The sequence below is a fragment of the Ambystoma mexicanum genome, chromosome 10 (genome assembly GCF_040938575.1).
Source record: "Ambystoma mexicanum isolate Mex_15411 chromosome 10, UKY_AmexF1_1, whole genome shotgun sequence".
Classification (NCBI taxonomy): domain Eukaryota; kingdom Metazoa; phylum Chordata; class Amphibia; order Caudata; family Ambystomatidae; genus Ambystoma; species Ambystoma mexicanum.
In genome coordinates this window covers 881,782,961-881,801,298 of record NC_090932.1, presented here as the reverse complement: position 1 = coordinate 881,801,298, position 18,338 = coordinate 881,782,961, and the positions used below count along the sequence as shown (strand labels likewise).

Here is an 18,338-nt window from a genome sequence, read left to right as displayed (position 1 = left end):
GGACCCAATGGCAGATCTGCTCACATACAGGCACACCAGACGTGGCCCAATCACGGACCACAGTGATCCCAGTCATTCCCAGCACACCAGGCTCTCTGGCACCCAGGATGTGTATTGCACAAGACAGTCCAGTCCACATCCTGGAGGCGCACACACAGAAAGCATGCAGAAGCCTGCGAAAGCTTGGCATTTCGTGGGAGAATGCATGCCCAAATAAGGACTGACCAGGGTCGACTCGACCTGGGGAAGATAAAGGGGCAAGATGGCCAAAGGACAGGACAAATAACCTTGAGGCATGGCCATTTTGAAGCCAGGCCACATTCCTGTGCCAACCACAGTAAACGCGGTGTGCATGGCAAGAAAGGGTTCAAAATAAGTGAAAAGATGAGCTGCCACCAGCCCTGTCCAAGGCACATCTGCACTTCTAAAAAAATCCTTTGAGGGAGCCTAGGGCCTTTGGAAACAAAGGGAAGACCCGACCGCACTGTACTGTAAGGTACATTGTGCACTTTTGACATCTTGGAGAAAGGTTGCAACATTGGAAAGGACTAATGGAAACACAATCTCCCAGTAATGACGGTCTTTAAGGGCATGTCAGTTTCCCCATAAAAGTGAGCGAAAGCCCAGTGGAGTGCAGCTGAAGGCTGTGCTTCACTGGCAAAATTCAGACAATGGTGTTTAAACAACAGCAAAAAGATTGGGGTACACAGCTGGAGGGAAAATTACACCTAAATGGGAAACTTTCCCAACACTGGGCAGGGCTTTGTCTAATTGTGGTTTCTCGGCAGCAGGTTGGTCTTGTGAGGGGTCCTTGAAGGTTGGACAGTTGATCAGGGTGGAGATCAAAGAAGTCTACAAAGCATGACATTCTTTGCATTATTTTGTGAAATCTATCAGGGGTCCATTTGGTGTCACAGATTTAGAATTTTTTTGCCAACTTGGACTTAAGGCGTGTGTCTGTAACATGTTTTTTTTAATAAGCTCTCGTTTTGGAACTATTGGAAAGGGCAGTTGAATCGTCTTTTGGCACACATTCGCCGGTGCCCGAGGGTTTATCAGGTTTATTTGCAGTGTCAGGAACAGACTTTGACGTCTGTTTTGGGGGCCTGTCATTCAGCCAGTGATAGCGCGATGGCCCAGAGGACAGGAATTTTGAGGATTTTCCCCTAGACACTGCGTGTGCCTGAACGGTCGACGAAGCGGTTGACTGTTGGCCGCGGGGGGTGTGCTTTGTGTGGCGTGCAGTGTGGGTGCTTGAGCCGCCACGTGTCTTCTCTGTAGCAAAACCGCAGGCCTGCCTGATTGAGTCGGGGGCTCTCACGCAGGAAGCCGCCTGGTTCTGATAGCCCTCGACGTCATTTAGGACACCGACATTGCTGGACACTCCCTCCACGTCTATAGCGGCTACCGCCTGAATGGCGTAATGGGCCCAGCGCTTTGCATTATGGTCCTTTAATGTCTTGGGCTGAAAAAGTTTGCAAAGCTTGGCGTGGTTTCTTTGGAGATGGAGGTTACACACGTTGCACAAGTCTTTCCAGGGAAACATCCTTACAGTAAGGGCAACATTTAAAGGTTGTGTTTCCCATAATACAGAAAGATGGCAGCCTGGCGATGGTTCAACAATGAATCTGTCCTCGAAAGCAGTCGCTGAAGATCTTGCGGTGGTACGGCCGTCAAAAGGAAAGAAAGAAGTCTACATTTAAACTAGGATAATTAAAGTATTAGCCAGAAAGAAGGAATTTTCAAACTTGCGTCCGACTATGATGGTGAAAAAATCAATCTGAGGGACTTTGACCTGTCAAAGACCATGGGTACAGTGGACATCACACTAGGCATTGTATTACTGACACACCTAGTCAACGTCCCTTTTTGAGTTTCGAAAACAAAATATGCAATACACCCTTTGGATGTGTATTCATACTTTCTAAATGGAGATTTTTGATTTCAAGCAATTACAGAATGAACAGTCTCAAGGCACCTGGGTGTGCCGCACAAGGCCCAGAGAGCATAACCAAAACCTTTTTTTGGGCCACAGCTGTCTGGGTATCAGTGGGGCTAGGGAATGGCAATCAGAGTTTTAGACCAGTCTTAATCATGTCTCACTACCACTGCAAGGAAGGCAGGGTTCAGCCTGCTTTCTTGAACTTCCCTTTAGCACAGTAACTCGAATGAGAGGTTGTCAAATGAACGAGAACAAACAACGTAGCCATTAGCACCCATGGTGGACGTGCCAGCCAATCCATTTGCTTGGTACGAAAACTTTGTCCACCAGTGAAAGCCCAGGTTTCATGCTGGGCTGCTGGCCTCCTCTCCTGATCCCTGCTCTCCTCTGTGCCTTACCTGCACACCCCAGACCGAACTAGTCTACCTACACTGCTTCAAATTTGTACAATTACCTCCCTGACTGTTTCTGGATCCTAGTCCTGCTTGCCACTCCAGAAACTGAGCAAGGAAATTGAAAACTGACTCTGCAAATTCCCTTTGACATTTCCATGGCGGCCATCATATTTCAAGTTAGGTTTCTTTTTTAAACAGGAGAAGCAACTCGCACTCTCCATGCAAGCAGTTTGCTTTGATAACATGAGAATGTCAGTAGCACTGACGATGAATGCAGTGTTGATAATGTCAATTGACAGCATGATAGCATACAGTATGTTAATTGCTCCTGACCCTTGGGAAAGGCCTTCACTTCACTGAGGCCTGTGAAGGTGGGCTACAGACCACTATCGCTTGGTACTATCTGCAATGCCATGGTGTATTGCCTTAATGTTCAGTGGTCAATGCATCCACACACTAAACATTACCACGCAAGAACCCTTCCATTGTGCAATTTACATATTTTAGGGGGAACATTGTAAAGTAGAGGGGTAACAGTTGCGTGACGTCTTTTGTTCTTGAGTGATGAAAGGGGTTCCATACTAAAGTTATAGTATGTGTTCAGCATGACTTCAACCATATTCTCCACTCTTGAAGATGGTTCTAGGGATCTAAATTGCAGGGGTCCAAATTGCAGGAACCTGTCCGAGGGGTCAGAAATGAAAGCTGGACACAAGGCTGTCATGTTCTGGTTCTAAACTTTTATTCAAATTAAATGAGTTGGGAAAATGCCTCTCTGACCCTATTCTAAAGAGCAGTTTCTCTACCTAAAAACCAAATGTTAAGGATCTGTCTTTGTCAGGATATCATAAATCAAAAGCCATCCTTGTGTCCAAACAATCTATCCTGACCCACACACTAAAACAATAATAAAGTGACAAGGGAAATGTTTATAACCTGGTAGTTGCAAAAAGTGTTCTTAAAGTGAAGTAGAATAGCTCAACATTAATGTTCTCCAAAAATTGAAAAGACCTTATTTGCAGAGTACGATTCCCTTCCCCTCGGTTCTTCAATGGTATCACACATGTCTCTAGGTTCAACAGTTCCTTTGTGTCTTTCTTGGCTCACAATAATCATGTTAGACAAGCACTGTCCAGTCGTGTAAATTCTTCAACAAAACGTTCCTGCTTGTAACACAAGTTTCTTTCTTGTTTAACCAACACATTTTCTGCTCGAATTGCGCTATGCCTGGTATACTCCCCTGCCAGGACTTCTCTTGTGTTCACAACTACCTGGTGTGCGCTTATCAGGACATCTTAATAGCATATACCTTTCTTGTTGGTGTGGTATATTTACTTGATAATCACTTTACTTTCCGTAATTTCACAATGTTCAAAATCGTCTATTCTCTTTATTCAAAAACAATCTTCTTGTCATTTCACGGTCTGTAACTTTACATAGTTCTGTTCCTCTTTGGTGCAGTCGCTGAAACGTACCGGGTTCCCCACTGTGCTCTGGCAGACCCACCAATTCTCCGTAGAGTTTTCGGGCTTGCTTGCGCTTATGCAGCGTACCTTTGCCATCCGCTTCCCCCACTGGGCGGCTCTGACGTCTCCCCAGGATTCCTTACGGATGCACTGCTGCATGTTGCCTTCTCCATAAGGACAACAGTGCTTCTCTCTGCTGCCGGACACTCAGGGACTCTCTCTCGCGGTTCCTGGTGTCTCCATGGCAACCTCGCCTGCACCACATTTCTTTCCTTCTCTGACTGTGAGCTCCCTCGCTCCGCCACACCTATTCGCGCTTTCAGCTTCTGCAAGCCGGCTCGTGCCTCCAAATTCCAAACACCGGCTCGTGCCTCTAGCCAGTGTCCACCTTCACTCAAGCAGTCATGTCTTCTACCGAGTTGCTGCTTACTGTTTAGTTCACATTTTTAAAGGTCCTGTGCACAGGGGCCTTCATCCAACACCTAGCATGCTCAATAGGCTTGCTGCTCTATGTCAATTCCTTCATTCTACTCATCGCAGTACTTGGGTGATTGCCGGGTTTTTCCAAAGATTCTACATGGAAGATAATTTCTACTTGGAGAGAAAGCATGGCAATAGGCCATTAGGGCACTGGGCAATAGCGTTTCTTCCTCGTGAGGGATCACCACATCTACCCAGTGGCCATCTCCTCCCAAGTGATCCTCAATCATATAGCCACCCAAAGGGTCAGAATCAGGTAGAGGCTGCCTTTCCCTGGCCACATGGGAGGAGGCTACTGCCGGGGAATCCGTGATGAATCCATTGGATTCATCACACCTGTTTAGCTCCAGCTTGATACAAAGAATAGGCTGGTTAGTTTAACACCAACAGCTACTTTGGACTCCACAAGGAAGACTGTGTCAAAGAAACATAGCTATGTGACTTTAACTCTGTGCTTGGGATCTATAAGCTTAATGGACCATGTAAAGGAGAAAACATAGTTTGCATCTCATGTGGAAGTTAAGGATGCAGCACGCAATGTATTGGCTCTTTGTCTGCAGATGTATCTCCTGCTTCCTGTGCGATTCCCAATAGCCATGATCATCTTTTAGCTCCAGCTCATCTAATCTTAATTTGTAGCCAGGTTGTTGTCTGAGTCATAGGAAAACTATGCAGTCGATGGAAAACTAGATTCATAGGTTGTGGGTCTACAGTGAAAATGTCTTACAAGTATTAATAGCCATGTGTACACATTGACTCACTGTTCGAAGAAGAGAAACTATATGAAACACTGAGTCAATGGCCAAAAACAAATTTATATTATTAGAAGAACAAGGTACTTTCTTACCTGGTAACGTTCTTTCGATGGGATGGTCTGACGAGGTATTCCATATCTATGACAGTAATCACCACAGCTGTGCTGCTTCGGAAAATCTTTCGGCGTCTGCGTCCTGCGTCGATGACATCGATACGCCGCCCTCGAGGACCTCCTCCGACGGCACTGGATGTTATAAGTAGGATGCACGACACCCGTAGCCTCAGTTGTCGTTTTTTCCCCAGAACGTGTGGCACCAGTCTTCTGCCAGTCTGACCAGACACAGCCTTGCGGAAATGTAAGCTGCAATCGCATAAGATATTCTGTAGCGGGGAAGGCAGGGAGGGAGCGATATGGAATATGTCGTTGGACCATCCCATCGAATGAACGTTACCAGGTAAGAAAGTAACTTGTTCTTCGAGGGTATTGGGTCCTCCGATGTATTCCATATCTTTGACAGACTCCCAAAGCAGTACCAATGCAAGGAGGTGGGAAAAGAATTTAGAACAAGAAATTTAGAATGCCCAATCAAATTGCGGAGCAAAGGACCACTTGCCAAATGCCAGATCCTGCCCACGGATGGAATCGACGGAGTAGTGACGTACAAAAGTATGGACCCAAGCCCAGGTGGCTGCGTCACAGATGTTACGAATAGGAACAACCCTCTGTAGGGCAGTAGAAGCAGCCATACCCCTGGTAGAATGGGCCCACAAGCCTATCGGTGGGTCCTTATCCGCCAAGCCATAACACTCAGAAATAGCCAGAATAATCCAGCGAGACAAAGTCTGCTTAGTCGCAGCTTGTCCCAAACGCTTTCCAGCGTAATCAATGAAGAGTTGATCGTCCACTCTGACCCAGGACATGCGTGAAATATAAAAGCTTAAAGCTCCCCTAGGATCGAGCCTATGGAGCCTCTCCTCTTCCTTACCAGGATGTGGAGGAGGATGAAATGCCGGAACAACCACCTTCTGGCCTAAATGAAATTCCGACACCACCTTCAGAAGAAAGGAAGGACGAACTCTAAGGACAACCCTGTCCTGAAATACAGTGAAGGGTGGCTTAACTGAAAGTGCCTGTAACTCACTCACTCTGCGAGCGGAAGTGACCGCAACCAAAAATACAGTTTTAAGAGTTAACAGTCTCAAAGGGCATGAATGCAAAGGCTCAAACGGAGTACCCATCAGAAACTTGAGGACAAGGTTCAAATCCCAACCGGGCACCTGGAAAGGTGACGGAGGGAACACATTAGTGAGCCCTTTGAGAAACTGAGAAATTAAAAGGAATTTTAAAATAAGAACACTCTTCAGACGAGCGCTTAAATATGGACAGCGCCGCCAGGTAACCTTTAACAGTACCCACTTGCAAGCAGAACTTTCGGCAACGGTACAGGTACTTTGTTGCGGGTCTTCTGGCCGAAAGCAACACCTCCATCACGTCTTCAGGGAGGTCCCAATCCTTATACCTCAACCTTTCAGAAACAAAAGCGTGAAGGTTAAGGGATCTGACCTCTGGATGGAGAACCTGACACCCCCCTTCCATGATAGCAGATTGTCTCGGTAGGGAAGACGACGTGGAGGGCAGGTGGACAAGTCGAGAAGGTCCGGGTACCACGTCCTCCGGGCCCACGCCGGAGCAATGAGGATCATCTGGGAACCGAACCTTCATAACCTCCACAGCACTTGCGGGATGACGGGGACTGGAGGAAACGCGTACAGCAGTGGGAATGACCACTTCACCACAAACGTGTCTCCTAAGGCTCCTTTTGGAGGAAATTCCCACGAGCAGAACCTTTCGCACTTCCGGTTGACACTGGAGGCGAAGAGATCCACTTGAGGGGTCCCCCAAACGGCAAAGATCTCCAGGAGAATCTCCTGAGCCAACTCCCACTCGTGAGAGATCAAGCTCCGCCTGCTCAGAGCGTCCGCCGTCTCGTTTTCGTCTCCTGCCAGATGAACTGCCGAGATCGAAACTTCCTGCTGGATTGCCCAGAACCAGAGCTGCATCGCCTCCCTGCACAGGGGAAGTGACCCTGCACCCCCCCTCCTTTTTGTTGAGGTAGTGCATGGCCACCGTGTTGTCTGTCAGGTTCAGGACATTCTTTCCTCGCACAGTCGGAAGAAAAGCCTTCAGGGCTGGCCCGACGGCCCTCAGCTCCAACAGATTGATATTGAGTCTGGACTCAGTCAGCGGTCGTTGGTCTCCGTCTGTCAACTTGTTGGCATGAGCTCCCCATCCCGTGAGGGATGCGTCCGTCACGATCGTCACCTCCGGCCAGGGCAGCCAAAATGGAGCCCCTCTCATCAGATTGCCTTCGTCGGCATACCACAGAAGGTCCTGGGCAACCGCAGACGGCACCTGAACCGGGTCCGACATCCTGCCGGAGGACTGCGACCACTGGAGCTTGAGTGCCCATTGCAAAGATCTCATCCGCAACTTGGCCTCTGGCACCAGAAGAATGCAGGATGCCATGAGGCCGAGCAGTCTCAAGAACTCGAACGCTGGGAGAGTCTGGGCAAGTTGAAACTTGTGCACCATCTGCTGAATGTGATGAGCCCTCACCTGGGGAGGAAAACACTGCCCCAGGGACATGTCGAGCACTGCTCCGATGTACTGGAGCCTCTGAGTTGGTGTCAAATGGGACTTCTTTAAGTTGAGGGAGAAGCCCAGCTTGTGGAAGGAGTGGCAGGTGGCTGACAGATGATCCAGGACTTGCTCGGGAGAGCGCACCCTGATCCACCAATCGTCCAGGTAGGGGTAGACGTGAATCCCCACTTTCCTGAGGTGCGCTGCCACCACTACCATGAGCTTGGTGAAGACCCTCGGGGCGGAGGTCAATCCAAACGGCAGGACCCGAAACTGAAAGTGCGAGTCGCCAACCGCAAACCTCAGGTACTTCTTGTGCTTTGGATGGATTGGCACATGAAAATAAGCATCCTTGAGGTCGAGACACACCAACCAGTCCTGAAGTTGAAAGAGTAACGATCTTGAACTTGTCCTTCCTGAGGAGTTCGTTCAAACCGCGCAGGTCCATGATGGGTCTCAATCCCCCGTCTTCCTTGGAAATCAAAAAGTAAGGGGAATACCATCCCTTGTTCCTCTCCGCTAAAGGCACCAGTTCTATGGCGCCTTTCTCCAGCAGGGATTGAATTTCCTGCGCAAGGATCGGATCCAGACTCTTCAAAGAGAGATTCCCTGGTGGATTGTCTTGAGGCCTCTGCCGGAAAGGAAGACAGACGCCGTGGGCTACGATCTCCAGAGCCCACACATCTGAAGTAATGGCACGACACTCTACAAGATGCTGCGCCAGCCTTCCCCCAACCGGCGAACCATGGGACATGGCCTCATGACTGAGCTGAAGCGGCTGCAGCGTTTCCTGAGGGCAAAGAGGGAACAGCCCGAGCGGCCTTGGCACCTCGAGTACCTTGTTTTCCACCTCTGGCACTCCTACGGTGGCCCCTTTGACTGGCAGCTCCTCTCGCTTTACCAAAGGATGAGTAATAACGAAAGGAACCTCCCCTCCATTGCTGTCCCCTAGGACAAAAAGGCAGAGGTTGTCGAACTGCAGCGCCCAACGACTTTGCTGCAGCTTTGGAGGTCTGCAACCTCTCAAGGCTCTCGTCATCCTTGCTGCCAAAAAGATGTTCACCGTCAAAGGGCATGTTGAGGAGCCGGGCCTGCACATCAGGAGCAAACCCGACATCCGCAACCACGCAAACCTGCGTATTACGGTGCTCGCCACCATGGACCAGCTGACGCAATCTGCCATGTCCAAACCCGATTGAACGGCCTCACACATGGCATCCTTGACCATAGCAAGGAAACCATCCCATTCGTCCCCTTCGGGAATATGTTTAACCGCTAAGTAAACAGTTCCACAGAGTGTGCGTGAAACGAGACAAGGCTCATACGCAGTTGGCTGCCTGAAGCGCCATACCCCCTGAAGAAAACACTTTCTTCGCCCAACCGTCAAAACGCTTGTCGTCCCCATCAGGAGGGATGGTAGGATACGATGCCTGCTTTGCCGGGGCCGTAGCCGCCTGCACCACCAAGCTCTCCGGAGTGGGGTGCTTGGTCAAGTAGCAGGGGTCGCTACTGGCTGGGCGGTATTTTCGCGGCAAAGACTTGCCCACTGCCGGGAAACTCTCTGGAGTAGTCCAAGCCGCCGCCACCCTCATCAGTAAAGCCATATGGAACGGCAGTACCGGGTCAGTTGGTGGATCGTGGTCGAGGATATCCGTAAGGTCATCCTGAAGAAAATCCCCTGGGGGAGCAGACCACCCTAAGTACTCGGTGACCCTAGACATAAGGCGCGGTACGAGGAGTCGGCATGAGTGCCAGGCTCAGGCCTACAAAACTCCACCTCCAGAGAGGTGTCCAGACCACTCGCGTCGTGCAGGGACTGACGCAGGTCCTCAATTTGACTATGGCCCGAGAGAATCTCATCGGGCATATCAGGAACCATGCCATCATCAGAGCCCTCATCCACCTCCGAAATAAACTCAAGATGGCGGTAAGAAGGCACAGAATGTGGAACAAAGCCATGCTTGACCTTGGCCAGAGCCTTTCTAGGGGGGCTCCACCGTGCCCCGGGGCACCCCCGTCGAAACAGCCTCGAAAGGAGTCGAGTGAATCGGCGTCAAACGTGGCGTCGACAAAGGCTTCGAGGGCAGAGCCCGGAGCGTGTCCCTCGACGGCCTGGGCGCCAATGGCATCGACGACTTCTTCGGAGGCTGAGCCTCGAAAGAGCCCGTCGACAACCTCAGCGCCATAGGCGTCGACGTCTTCCTCAAAGACACCACAGGTGCACACGGTCTCTAGCATCAAGGACCGGGACCTGGAACGGGCATGACGAGAATGATTCCCCTTGTCAGAGTGGGACCTTTCCCACGAATCGTGCCGACCACCCGAGCCCAGAATCGCTAACATTTTCTTCCCGAAGGAAGCCCATTCCTCTGGCGTTGCATGCTTGGTGGGATAAGCGACCCGCCGACAGGCCGAGTCCTCGGATGAGGACGGGGAAGGCGACCGATGACGGCACTTCCGGGAGTGCCTCAAAGAGGCAGAGGAGTGGCAGGACCTACTCCGGGACCGAGACCCACTGGACTTCCGACAACGATGCGGAGAGTCGCCCCTCGAATCGTCTGTCGGAAGCCCCGCAGATCTCAACTTCTGTGGCTTGGACACCTTACCTACCGACAGTTTCTTCTTGCGCTCCCGCAAGGCTTTGGAGGCAAGCGACTTGCAGTCGACACAATCTTCCGTGTTATGGGCCTCCCCGAGGCACCAGAGGCAGGCATTGTGCGTGTCCGTCACCGACATCTTGGACCCGCAGTCTCCGCACTTCTTAAAGCACAGACGCGGGGTGGAAGACGATGTAGACATCTTACAAAGGAAAACTTCACAAACAGGTTCAAAGAACCGATAAAGAACAAACTCCAAAGCGTCGAGGCGCGCCGTGATCTCCGAAGCGAACACGTTCGCGGAAAAAACAGAACTGAGGCTACGGGCGTCATGCGTCCTACTTAGAACATCCAGTGACGTCGGCCATCGGAGGAGGTCCTCGAGGGCGGCGTATCGACGCAGGAGCAAAAAGATTTTCCGAAGCAGCACAGCTGTGGTGATTACTGTCATAGATATGGAATACGTTGGAGGACCCAATCCCCTCTAAATATTTGATTTGGAAAACACTATCATGGAAATGACTACGAACATTCAAGACATAAGACAACATTAAGAGCAACGATGGAGCAAACCTGTGCATTGTAATCTCATATGGACAGACTGCAATTATGAAATGATAGATTCTGCATCTTAAAAACAGCTGAGGTTTGTGGCAGTAGAGTTTTTTAATTGACTAGGGATGGTATAGTATTGGAAGGTCAAACCAACTGTACATGCACAATAAACATGAATGGGTCAGTGAAGTTAAGGCATTTGGTTGACTGCTTACACATACACTACAAAACATAAACCAAACAGTACTGTAAACATTTATGTAACTTTTGTGGGTGGTTTGTTAAATGGAATCTTGCAATCAAAATCAAGAAATTAAAAACAGAATAAAAACCTGTGGTGAAGTGGATGGGATGACAGTGGTCTCAGCAGGGACTGGCAGGACAGGCAGGACAGGGATCACAGGGACAATAGGAGGAGAGGGAGAAGCAGCTTCTGGAGGCTGAAACCAGCATTGATAACAGGTGAGATTACGAGAGTACAATGAAATGAAATTTTAAGAAAAACACACGTGAAATGACAGTTGATCTCAGTTTGTAGAAAAAAAGGGACAGCATTAACATTTTTTCTGGAGTTAACATTTCAAAGTCTAATGATGTTAAAAAACATTACACTGCGTAAAACACGCAAGATAAGTTAGTTTTGGGGGTAGTGCGGTCTGCTGGTCCACTAGATTTAGCATCAAACAATCAATTGGGCCCATATTCACATAACATAGGTATTATGTGCAAAACACTTGATCTCTCTATGCCTCTGTTCACGCAATGAAATCGGGGAAAAAGTGGAAAAGTATAGGATATGCCCAGTTTTAAACACCATGTTATTCAAATTGCAGAATGTCTTCTTCAAAACTTAATAGCAGTTCATTTTTACCAATTTGAGAATCACAAAGGAAGAATAAGAAGGTAATGCAAAGTTATTGACGAACATACTGCAACCGGTTTCCATTTTTAAAAAGTTTCTTTGCAAGCTTAGTGCCAGGGAAGACAAAAAAGGTCACCTTTTGGGTTTGAAATTGCACAAATCCATCGTGAAATGTAACAAAAATAAACCAATTACATCTGAAAATAGAAAAATTAGTTTGTAACTACTGGAGCAGTTCCTGCTAAACTGTGCTCTTTTAAACTGAAGGGATATTAAGATGTACTTTTCTTCAGTTAGGCACAACTCATTGTAAGATTTGTCTCGATCACAGCAAACAGTATAGACTACAGTGCAATCAATGTCAGCAGGATGGGTATGATCCAACCTCAAGATAAAAAGGCAGCTAGCAACTGGAATAAATAAAGATTAGAATCAAAAACTGCAACTGGAAAAGTAACACGTTGTCTCAGATATGGCACCAATCATCTTGGTTATGTCAAGCAGGACAATTTATACTAGACGGAATGTCATGTTTGGCAACTAAAACAATGGGCCACTGCACTACTTGCAGCTTTCAAAAACTCAATCCTAACAAAAAAAGGAACCAAGTTATTCCAAACAGGATCTCAGAAATTAAAGATGTGATCAAAGACAACTCCATTACGCCATATAGGATGTTATGAGGGAGCCATGTCAAACAGAAGCCCTTTATTCTAGCTAGGGAAGCAGGAATGCCGATCAATTTACCAGTTATGTCTCTTAGGATCTCTATCATGCCCCTGGGTCTCAGTTATGCCACCCTGAATATTAACCCAGTAAATAGAATGTTCACTATGCCACCTTCTATGTAGGCATCACAACCAGGATTGTAATTAACATTGCAACCACAAACATTTCAGATATTTACTAGGGGGCTCTGCCCTCCCACCCTACCCCCCCAACCCACCGGCACCTTCAGTGCCCAACCCTGGGGGCCTGCAGCTTCAGGGTCCAACCCCAGGCACCCTGTCCCCCATGGTGACTGCTGCGGGTTGAGCTTAACGGCTTCGGTACTTGTAGGGATACCCCACCAAGGGCTTGCTGGGTTCGCATCCTCCAACCCCCTTTGGGGAATTCATATACCAGCAAAGTTGGAGGAATGTGGACAGAATGACACCAGACCCATATCTTTAGGGCATACAATGACTGCAATTCAAAGCATCATGGTACTGTGACTAACACAAGTTCATCACACAACTTAATTAGTTAATATCAGTTAAGACACTTCAAACGCCTTAGGAATTGTAGATTTGGACCAGATACCAACTCAGACACCAGACTCATATGAAACGTTAGACCAAATGGTTACTTATACACAACTTCATCAGTGAATTAACTCCAGTGAATGGCCTTCAAACGCCTCTGGAATTACAGTTTGGACATTTAAGTGGGCGAAACGTGGAACGGAATGACAGCAGACCCATGTTTGTGGGATGTACAATGACTCCAAGTGAAAGAGTTACAAAAAACGTTACCTAAAAAATTTCACGAAATCGTCACTTTCTCACTTATGATTTTATATTATAGGGTAGACAAAAATTCCCAAGCAAGTAGTCAGGCACATTACTGCTTTCATCATAGTCACTGCAGAAGCAAGTGGCAATGTAAATTAGGTTTTTCTCCACCTATGGATTATTAGATACGGGTAAAATTTGTTTGCAAATCCTTCTTGTGTTATCATATCGATGTAATTAAGAATAAAAACATTTTGATCTTGACAAAAGTAAATGAACCCAGTTGGCTTTTAAAACAAATGCATACAACTAGGTTCTACACATCCTTCTACACATCCTTCTACACGTTCCTTTTCACGACATTGTGTCGCACAGCAGAGAACTTTCATGGCCACATTAGTATCTTAATTCTAGTAATGCGTGCAAATTGCTGGACTGCCCGGAACTGAAGTCAGACGTATTGTAAGATAGTGAGAGAAGTGCCAGGATGCCAGGACTCGGTCAGTGGATTGTTGGCCTATTACGTCTGCAGGCACAACTGCATTTTAAAGTCGGTGGCTCCCAGTATTGCAATGTCTGAAGTAAAGCAGCACATCCCAGAATGTAGGGAGTTAAATCAGTTGTACATTCGGCCCTGACAGAACCTTCTTGATGTTCAATTTATTAATTCACACTCAGACGAGGCCCATAGTGGCCCTTTAGGAGAGCCATCACAGCACACAAGCTCATGTGTTCAATATATTATGGGCCAGTGTGTTCAGTAATTAGGTTAAAGCTTTTTTTTTGCAATTGGTAGCTTACACACTATATTTTACTTAGTACAACTTTATGTCAAGTCATTATGTGTTTATCCGAAATAAATCCACTAAATACGAAAACATGCATTCAATCATAGGCCAGGATTATCAAAAAAACATAAGCTTCTGAAACAATAAATCATGTGGTTTAACCATTAGCTTATTTTGGTGTTCGTAATCAGGCGAGGCGATTCACTGGGGATTGAAGGGTTTGCATTGGTGGTTTGGAGGGAGCGCCCTAAAACAAGCACCAACACCAGCATGCAGAGGCAGAGTTAGAGAGTGACGCACACACAAAACAGGGCTGAGGCCTCATTAGGAGAACATTTGTTTGGTGGCCTGTACTGCATGTAGTGTGGCACAGGCAGACTACTGACAGGACCAGAATGTTCTGCACCCAGGAAGGCTGAACTCCAAAGCAACCCTTTCGGTTGGGGACCAGAGAGGCAGCAAGACATGTACTATGACAGATTGACCTACCTTAAAAGAAGCAAGCCAATGTAGATTAATATGGCTCGGGTGTGTTTATAATCTAGGAGAAATTAAAGTTAATCACTGTAGTACTAGAGTATTCTTAGTCCCCCTTTCCTCCATCCTTGTGGGCGAGACCCAACATGGGGACAGTACCAGAAACTTTGGCAGTGAAAAAATTGAGCTTCCTCTTTAAATTTAGATAGTGTGCGGGCACGGCCTCAGGCGTGGGAATGCCCCGCCGAGGCCCCGTCCTCCAGTACCACACCTCAGTCCTCGTTGAACACATTAGAAGTTTAGATACCTGGCTACACACAATACCCATTAGCCATTGGCATACTAGCAGGGGAAGGTGGGTGGGGACGTATGGAGGAAAGGGGACCAAGGACTACAAGTACTCTAGTAACTAATCTGATTTAACTTTACTCATACATCCCGTCCCCTTTCCTCCATCCTTGTGGGTGATTCCACCGCACAAGACCATAGGGTGGAACTGTGACAACCTGCTTCATATCTAGGATGAAGGGGAAAAGGTTCTTCAGAACTTCCTGACCAAACGTTGCATCGCGCCTGGAGTTGGTGTCCAGTGAGTAGTGCTTACAAAAGGACGATGAGAGCCCAAATAACCGCCTTGCTGATGACATCCCAAGAAGCAGGTGTCTGAAATGTGACGCACGTGGCCTTACCTATGACTGCATGGGCATGAATCCCCCAGGAACAGGTTTGTGCATGGGCGTGTACGCCTGCAAAATTGTCTGAACATCCAACGGACGATGGAAGCCAGAGAGCGTGGGGAGGAGCCCACAAACCTGTCAAACAATGCCTCAGACTTCCTGAAGGATTTTGTCAGAGATAAAACTTGAGAACCTGCTTGAGGTCCAAGGAATGTCGGACCCTCTCTGCCTCCGACTGTGGGTTCGCTCAGAACAGATCTTTGATTCAGTTGGAACAACAAGACACTTTGGGGAAGAAGTTTGGGCTTGCACGAAGACAACGCCTGCAGCTCACTAACTGCGTCCAGAGGTGAGAGCCACCAGTAAAACAGTCTTCAGCGTCACCAAGCGGATGTCCACAGAGGCTATCGGCTCGAAAGGCTTCCGTTGCAAAGCAGAAACAACCACATTGAGATCCCAGACTGGATGCAGCCTATGCACCGTAGGAAAAAGCCTAGACAACCCGTTAAGGTGGACCTTAACCACCGGGTTGGCTGCCGAAAACACATGCTATTCAGTACTCTTGTAAGCCCCAATGGCTGCCAAATGTGTGCCGCAAGTGTCCACCTGAACTCCAGAACGAACCAGGTGTGCTGAGAAAGCCAGTACATCATCCAGAGGACAGGCGACAGGGTTCAGACCTTTGTTGCAGGCCCAATGACAGAACCTAGTCCATTTGCTTTTATACTGGTACAGAGTCAAGGGCCTCCTGGCCTGCTGAATGATGTCCCAGTTGTCATCTGAGAATTGAGCATGCTGAAGCCTCTGCTGATCAGGAACCAGGATGCCAGGGCCAGCTGGGTCCGGATGTCCCACTGCCCCGCCCAGCTGAGTCAGGAAGCCCCTGCTGAGAATAGGAAGATGGAAAGGGCTCTGGAGCACAACTGCAGCAGATCTGAAAACCAGGGTCTCAAAGCTCCGTGAGAGGTGACCAGGATGAGGCTGCAGCCCACAAAGTCCCAGAACTTGCAGAGGGTCAAATGGAGCAGAGGAGAGGGCGGGAAGCAGAACACCTGTGGCTGTGTCCGCAGATATGGAAGGCCTCTCCCAGTGACCCCCGAGCTGCCCACAAGGCAAACTGTGAGCACTTAGTATTCAGGGGAGATGCAAACAAATCCAAGTCCGCGAACCTGCAACGCCGAAACAGGGACAACAAGGAGTTGTTGTGCAACTCCCACTTGTAGGTGTTGAACCACAAGCGACTCAGCTGGTCTGCTTCTACATTGCTGTCCCCCGGCAGCTGGACTACCGGAGTCCAAATCCTCTCTATAAGGGCCCATTCCCAGATCGAAACAGCTTCCATACATAGGAAGGTGGTTTGGGGGAATGATGGGTGCCACCCTGCTTGTTCAGGTAAAACATCAGAAGAATTGTCCATCCTGACTAGTCATTGATTAGGGGCAAAAACACCTCGAGGGCCAGGCCCACTGCCCTGAGCTCGGGCAGATTGATATGTCTGAGGGCTTAGGTCCTGGAGCATGATCCATGAATTGCATAGCCCTCCACAGTAGCCCCTTCAGCCCCGAGGAAGGCTCCGTTGGGGTGAAGAGGGCTCACACTAAATCATTGCCATCCATCGACCAGCAGTGAAGATCGGACAAAAGCAGCAGTGGAAATGGGATGCTGTTTGACTGAGACCCCATCGATTGATCCCAACTGCCCACCAGATGGAGCTGGAGGCGCCTCATCTTGAGACAGACGTGCTGTACAGTCAGCACGCAGGTGGCCATCAGGCCCAGAATGTGCTGGAACCACCATGCCGAGGTGGTCGAGTTGACCAGAAAGTACCCCACCACCTTGAGGAGGGACATCAGCCTCTCAGGCGTGGGGAACACCCGCTGAACGGTAGTGTTCCAACGCACCCCTAGGAAGACCAGATCCTGAGACAGGGATAACTGATTTCCTCAGGTTGAGGGAAAATGCCAGCTGATGAAGGGTATCCACCAATCTCTGGCCGGAGTGCACCACCCTTTCGAGTGACCCCACCCTCACCAACCAGTCGTCCAGATACAGGTACAGGTGATGCACTCCAAACTGAGAATGCACACCACTGCATTCATCAACTTCGTGACGATACGAAGGGCCGAGTCCAGGGCAAAGGGCATCACTTTGTACTGGAAGTGGTATGACAGAATCGTGAACCGCAGAAACTTCCGATGTGGTTGATATATGGGTACATGGAGGTACGCATCCTTGAGGTCCAGGGAACACATCCAGTCCTCTGCACACAGACTCAGCTATGTGCACAGGAGTTGTTGGGAAAGATTTTGTAATTGTATGTAATTTTCCCTCCATGTGTCAACCACCAAACTTTTTGCTGCTGTTTAGACACCACTGGCTGACTTTGCTAGAGAAGCACAGCCTTCAGCTGCACTCCTCTGGGCATTCGCTCACTTTTTATGGGGAAACTGACATGCCCTTAAGACAGTCGGTACTGGGAGACTGTTTCCCTTAGTCCTTTCCTCATGTTGCAACTTGTGTGCAACATGTAAGAAGTGTGCAATGTATCTTACCATACAGCACACTTGGGTCTATAGTCCTTTCCAAAGGCCCTAGATACTCTCGCTGGACCTTTTATGAACTGTGCAGATGTGTCATGGACAGGACTGGTGGCAGCTATCTTTTCGCATTATTTTTAACCCTTTCCTGCCATGTTAACCACGTTAACCGCATTTGGCACGAATAGGTGGCCTGGCTCCAAAATGGCCATGCCACAAGGTTCTTTGTCCTGTGGCCATCTTGCCCCTTCACCTTCCCAAGGTCGAGTCGAACCGGGTCAGTCCTTATTTGGTCATGCACTTTCCCGGGCTTCTGCATGCCTTGTGTGTGCGCCTCCAGGATGTGGGCTGGAAGGTCTGTTCCAATACACATCCTTGGTGCCAGAGAGACTCGAGTGCCATGAATGACAGGGACCACCGTGGTCTGTGATTGGTCCACTTATGGAGTGTGTGTTTGTGAGCAGATCTCCCATTGGCTCCTCTTAGTTTTGGCACAAAAGGAACTTTGGATAAGAGGAGGCTGAAAACACCACTACCATGTCGATCTCCCGAGTTCTCACTGAACAAGGGATAGGATCCAAGTATCCTGCAACCCAAAGCAGAGTCGAGGAACCGCTGATGAACCGCTGGAAGGTTTGGCACCCCGGAGCCCGCTGTAGTCCCGTAGGACCA

At 48.6% G+C, this 18,338-nt stretch overlaps 1 protein-coding gene across 27 annotated transcripts in view; it reads right to left on the bottom strand.

Moving 5' to 3' along the window:
* Positions 1-18,338, bottom strand: part of DLG1 (discs large MAGUK scaffold protein 1) — a 2,685,689-nt gene that overhangs the window by 1,778,689 nt on the left and 888,662 nt on the right. For 17 of the 27 annotated variants that reach the window (XM_069618589.1, XM_069618591.1, XM_069618592.1 and 14 more), the window contains one exon: positions 11,165-11,272. The exons of the other annotated variants lie outside the window; for them this stretch is intronic. In XM_069618589.1, coding sequence (XP_069474690.1) covers positions 11,165-11,272 — 108 coding nt within the window. The remainder of the gene's footprint in view (positions 1-11,164; positions 11,273-18,338) is intronic. 27 annotated transcript variants of the gene reach the window in all.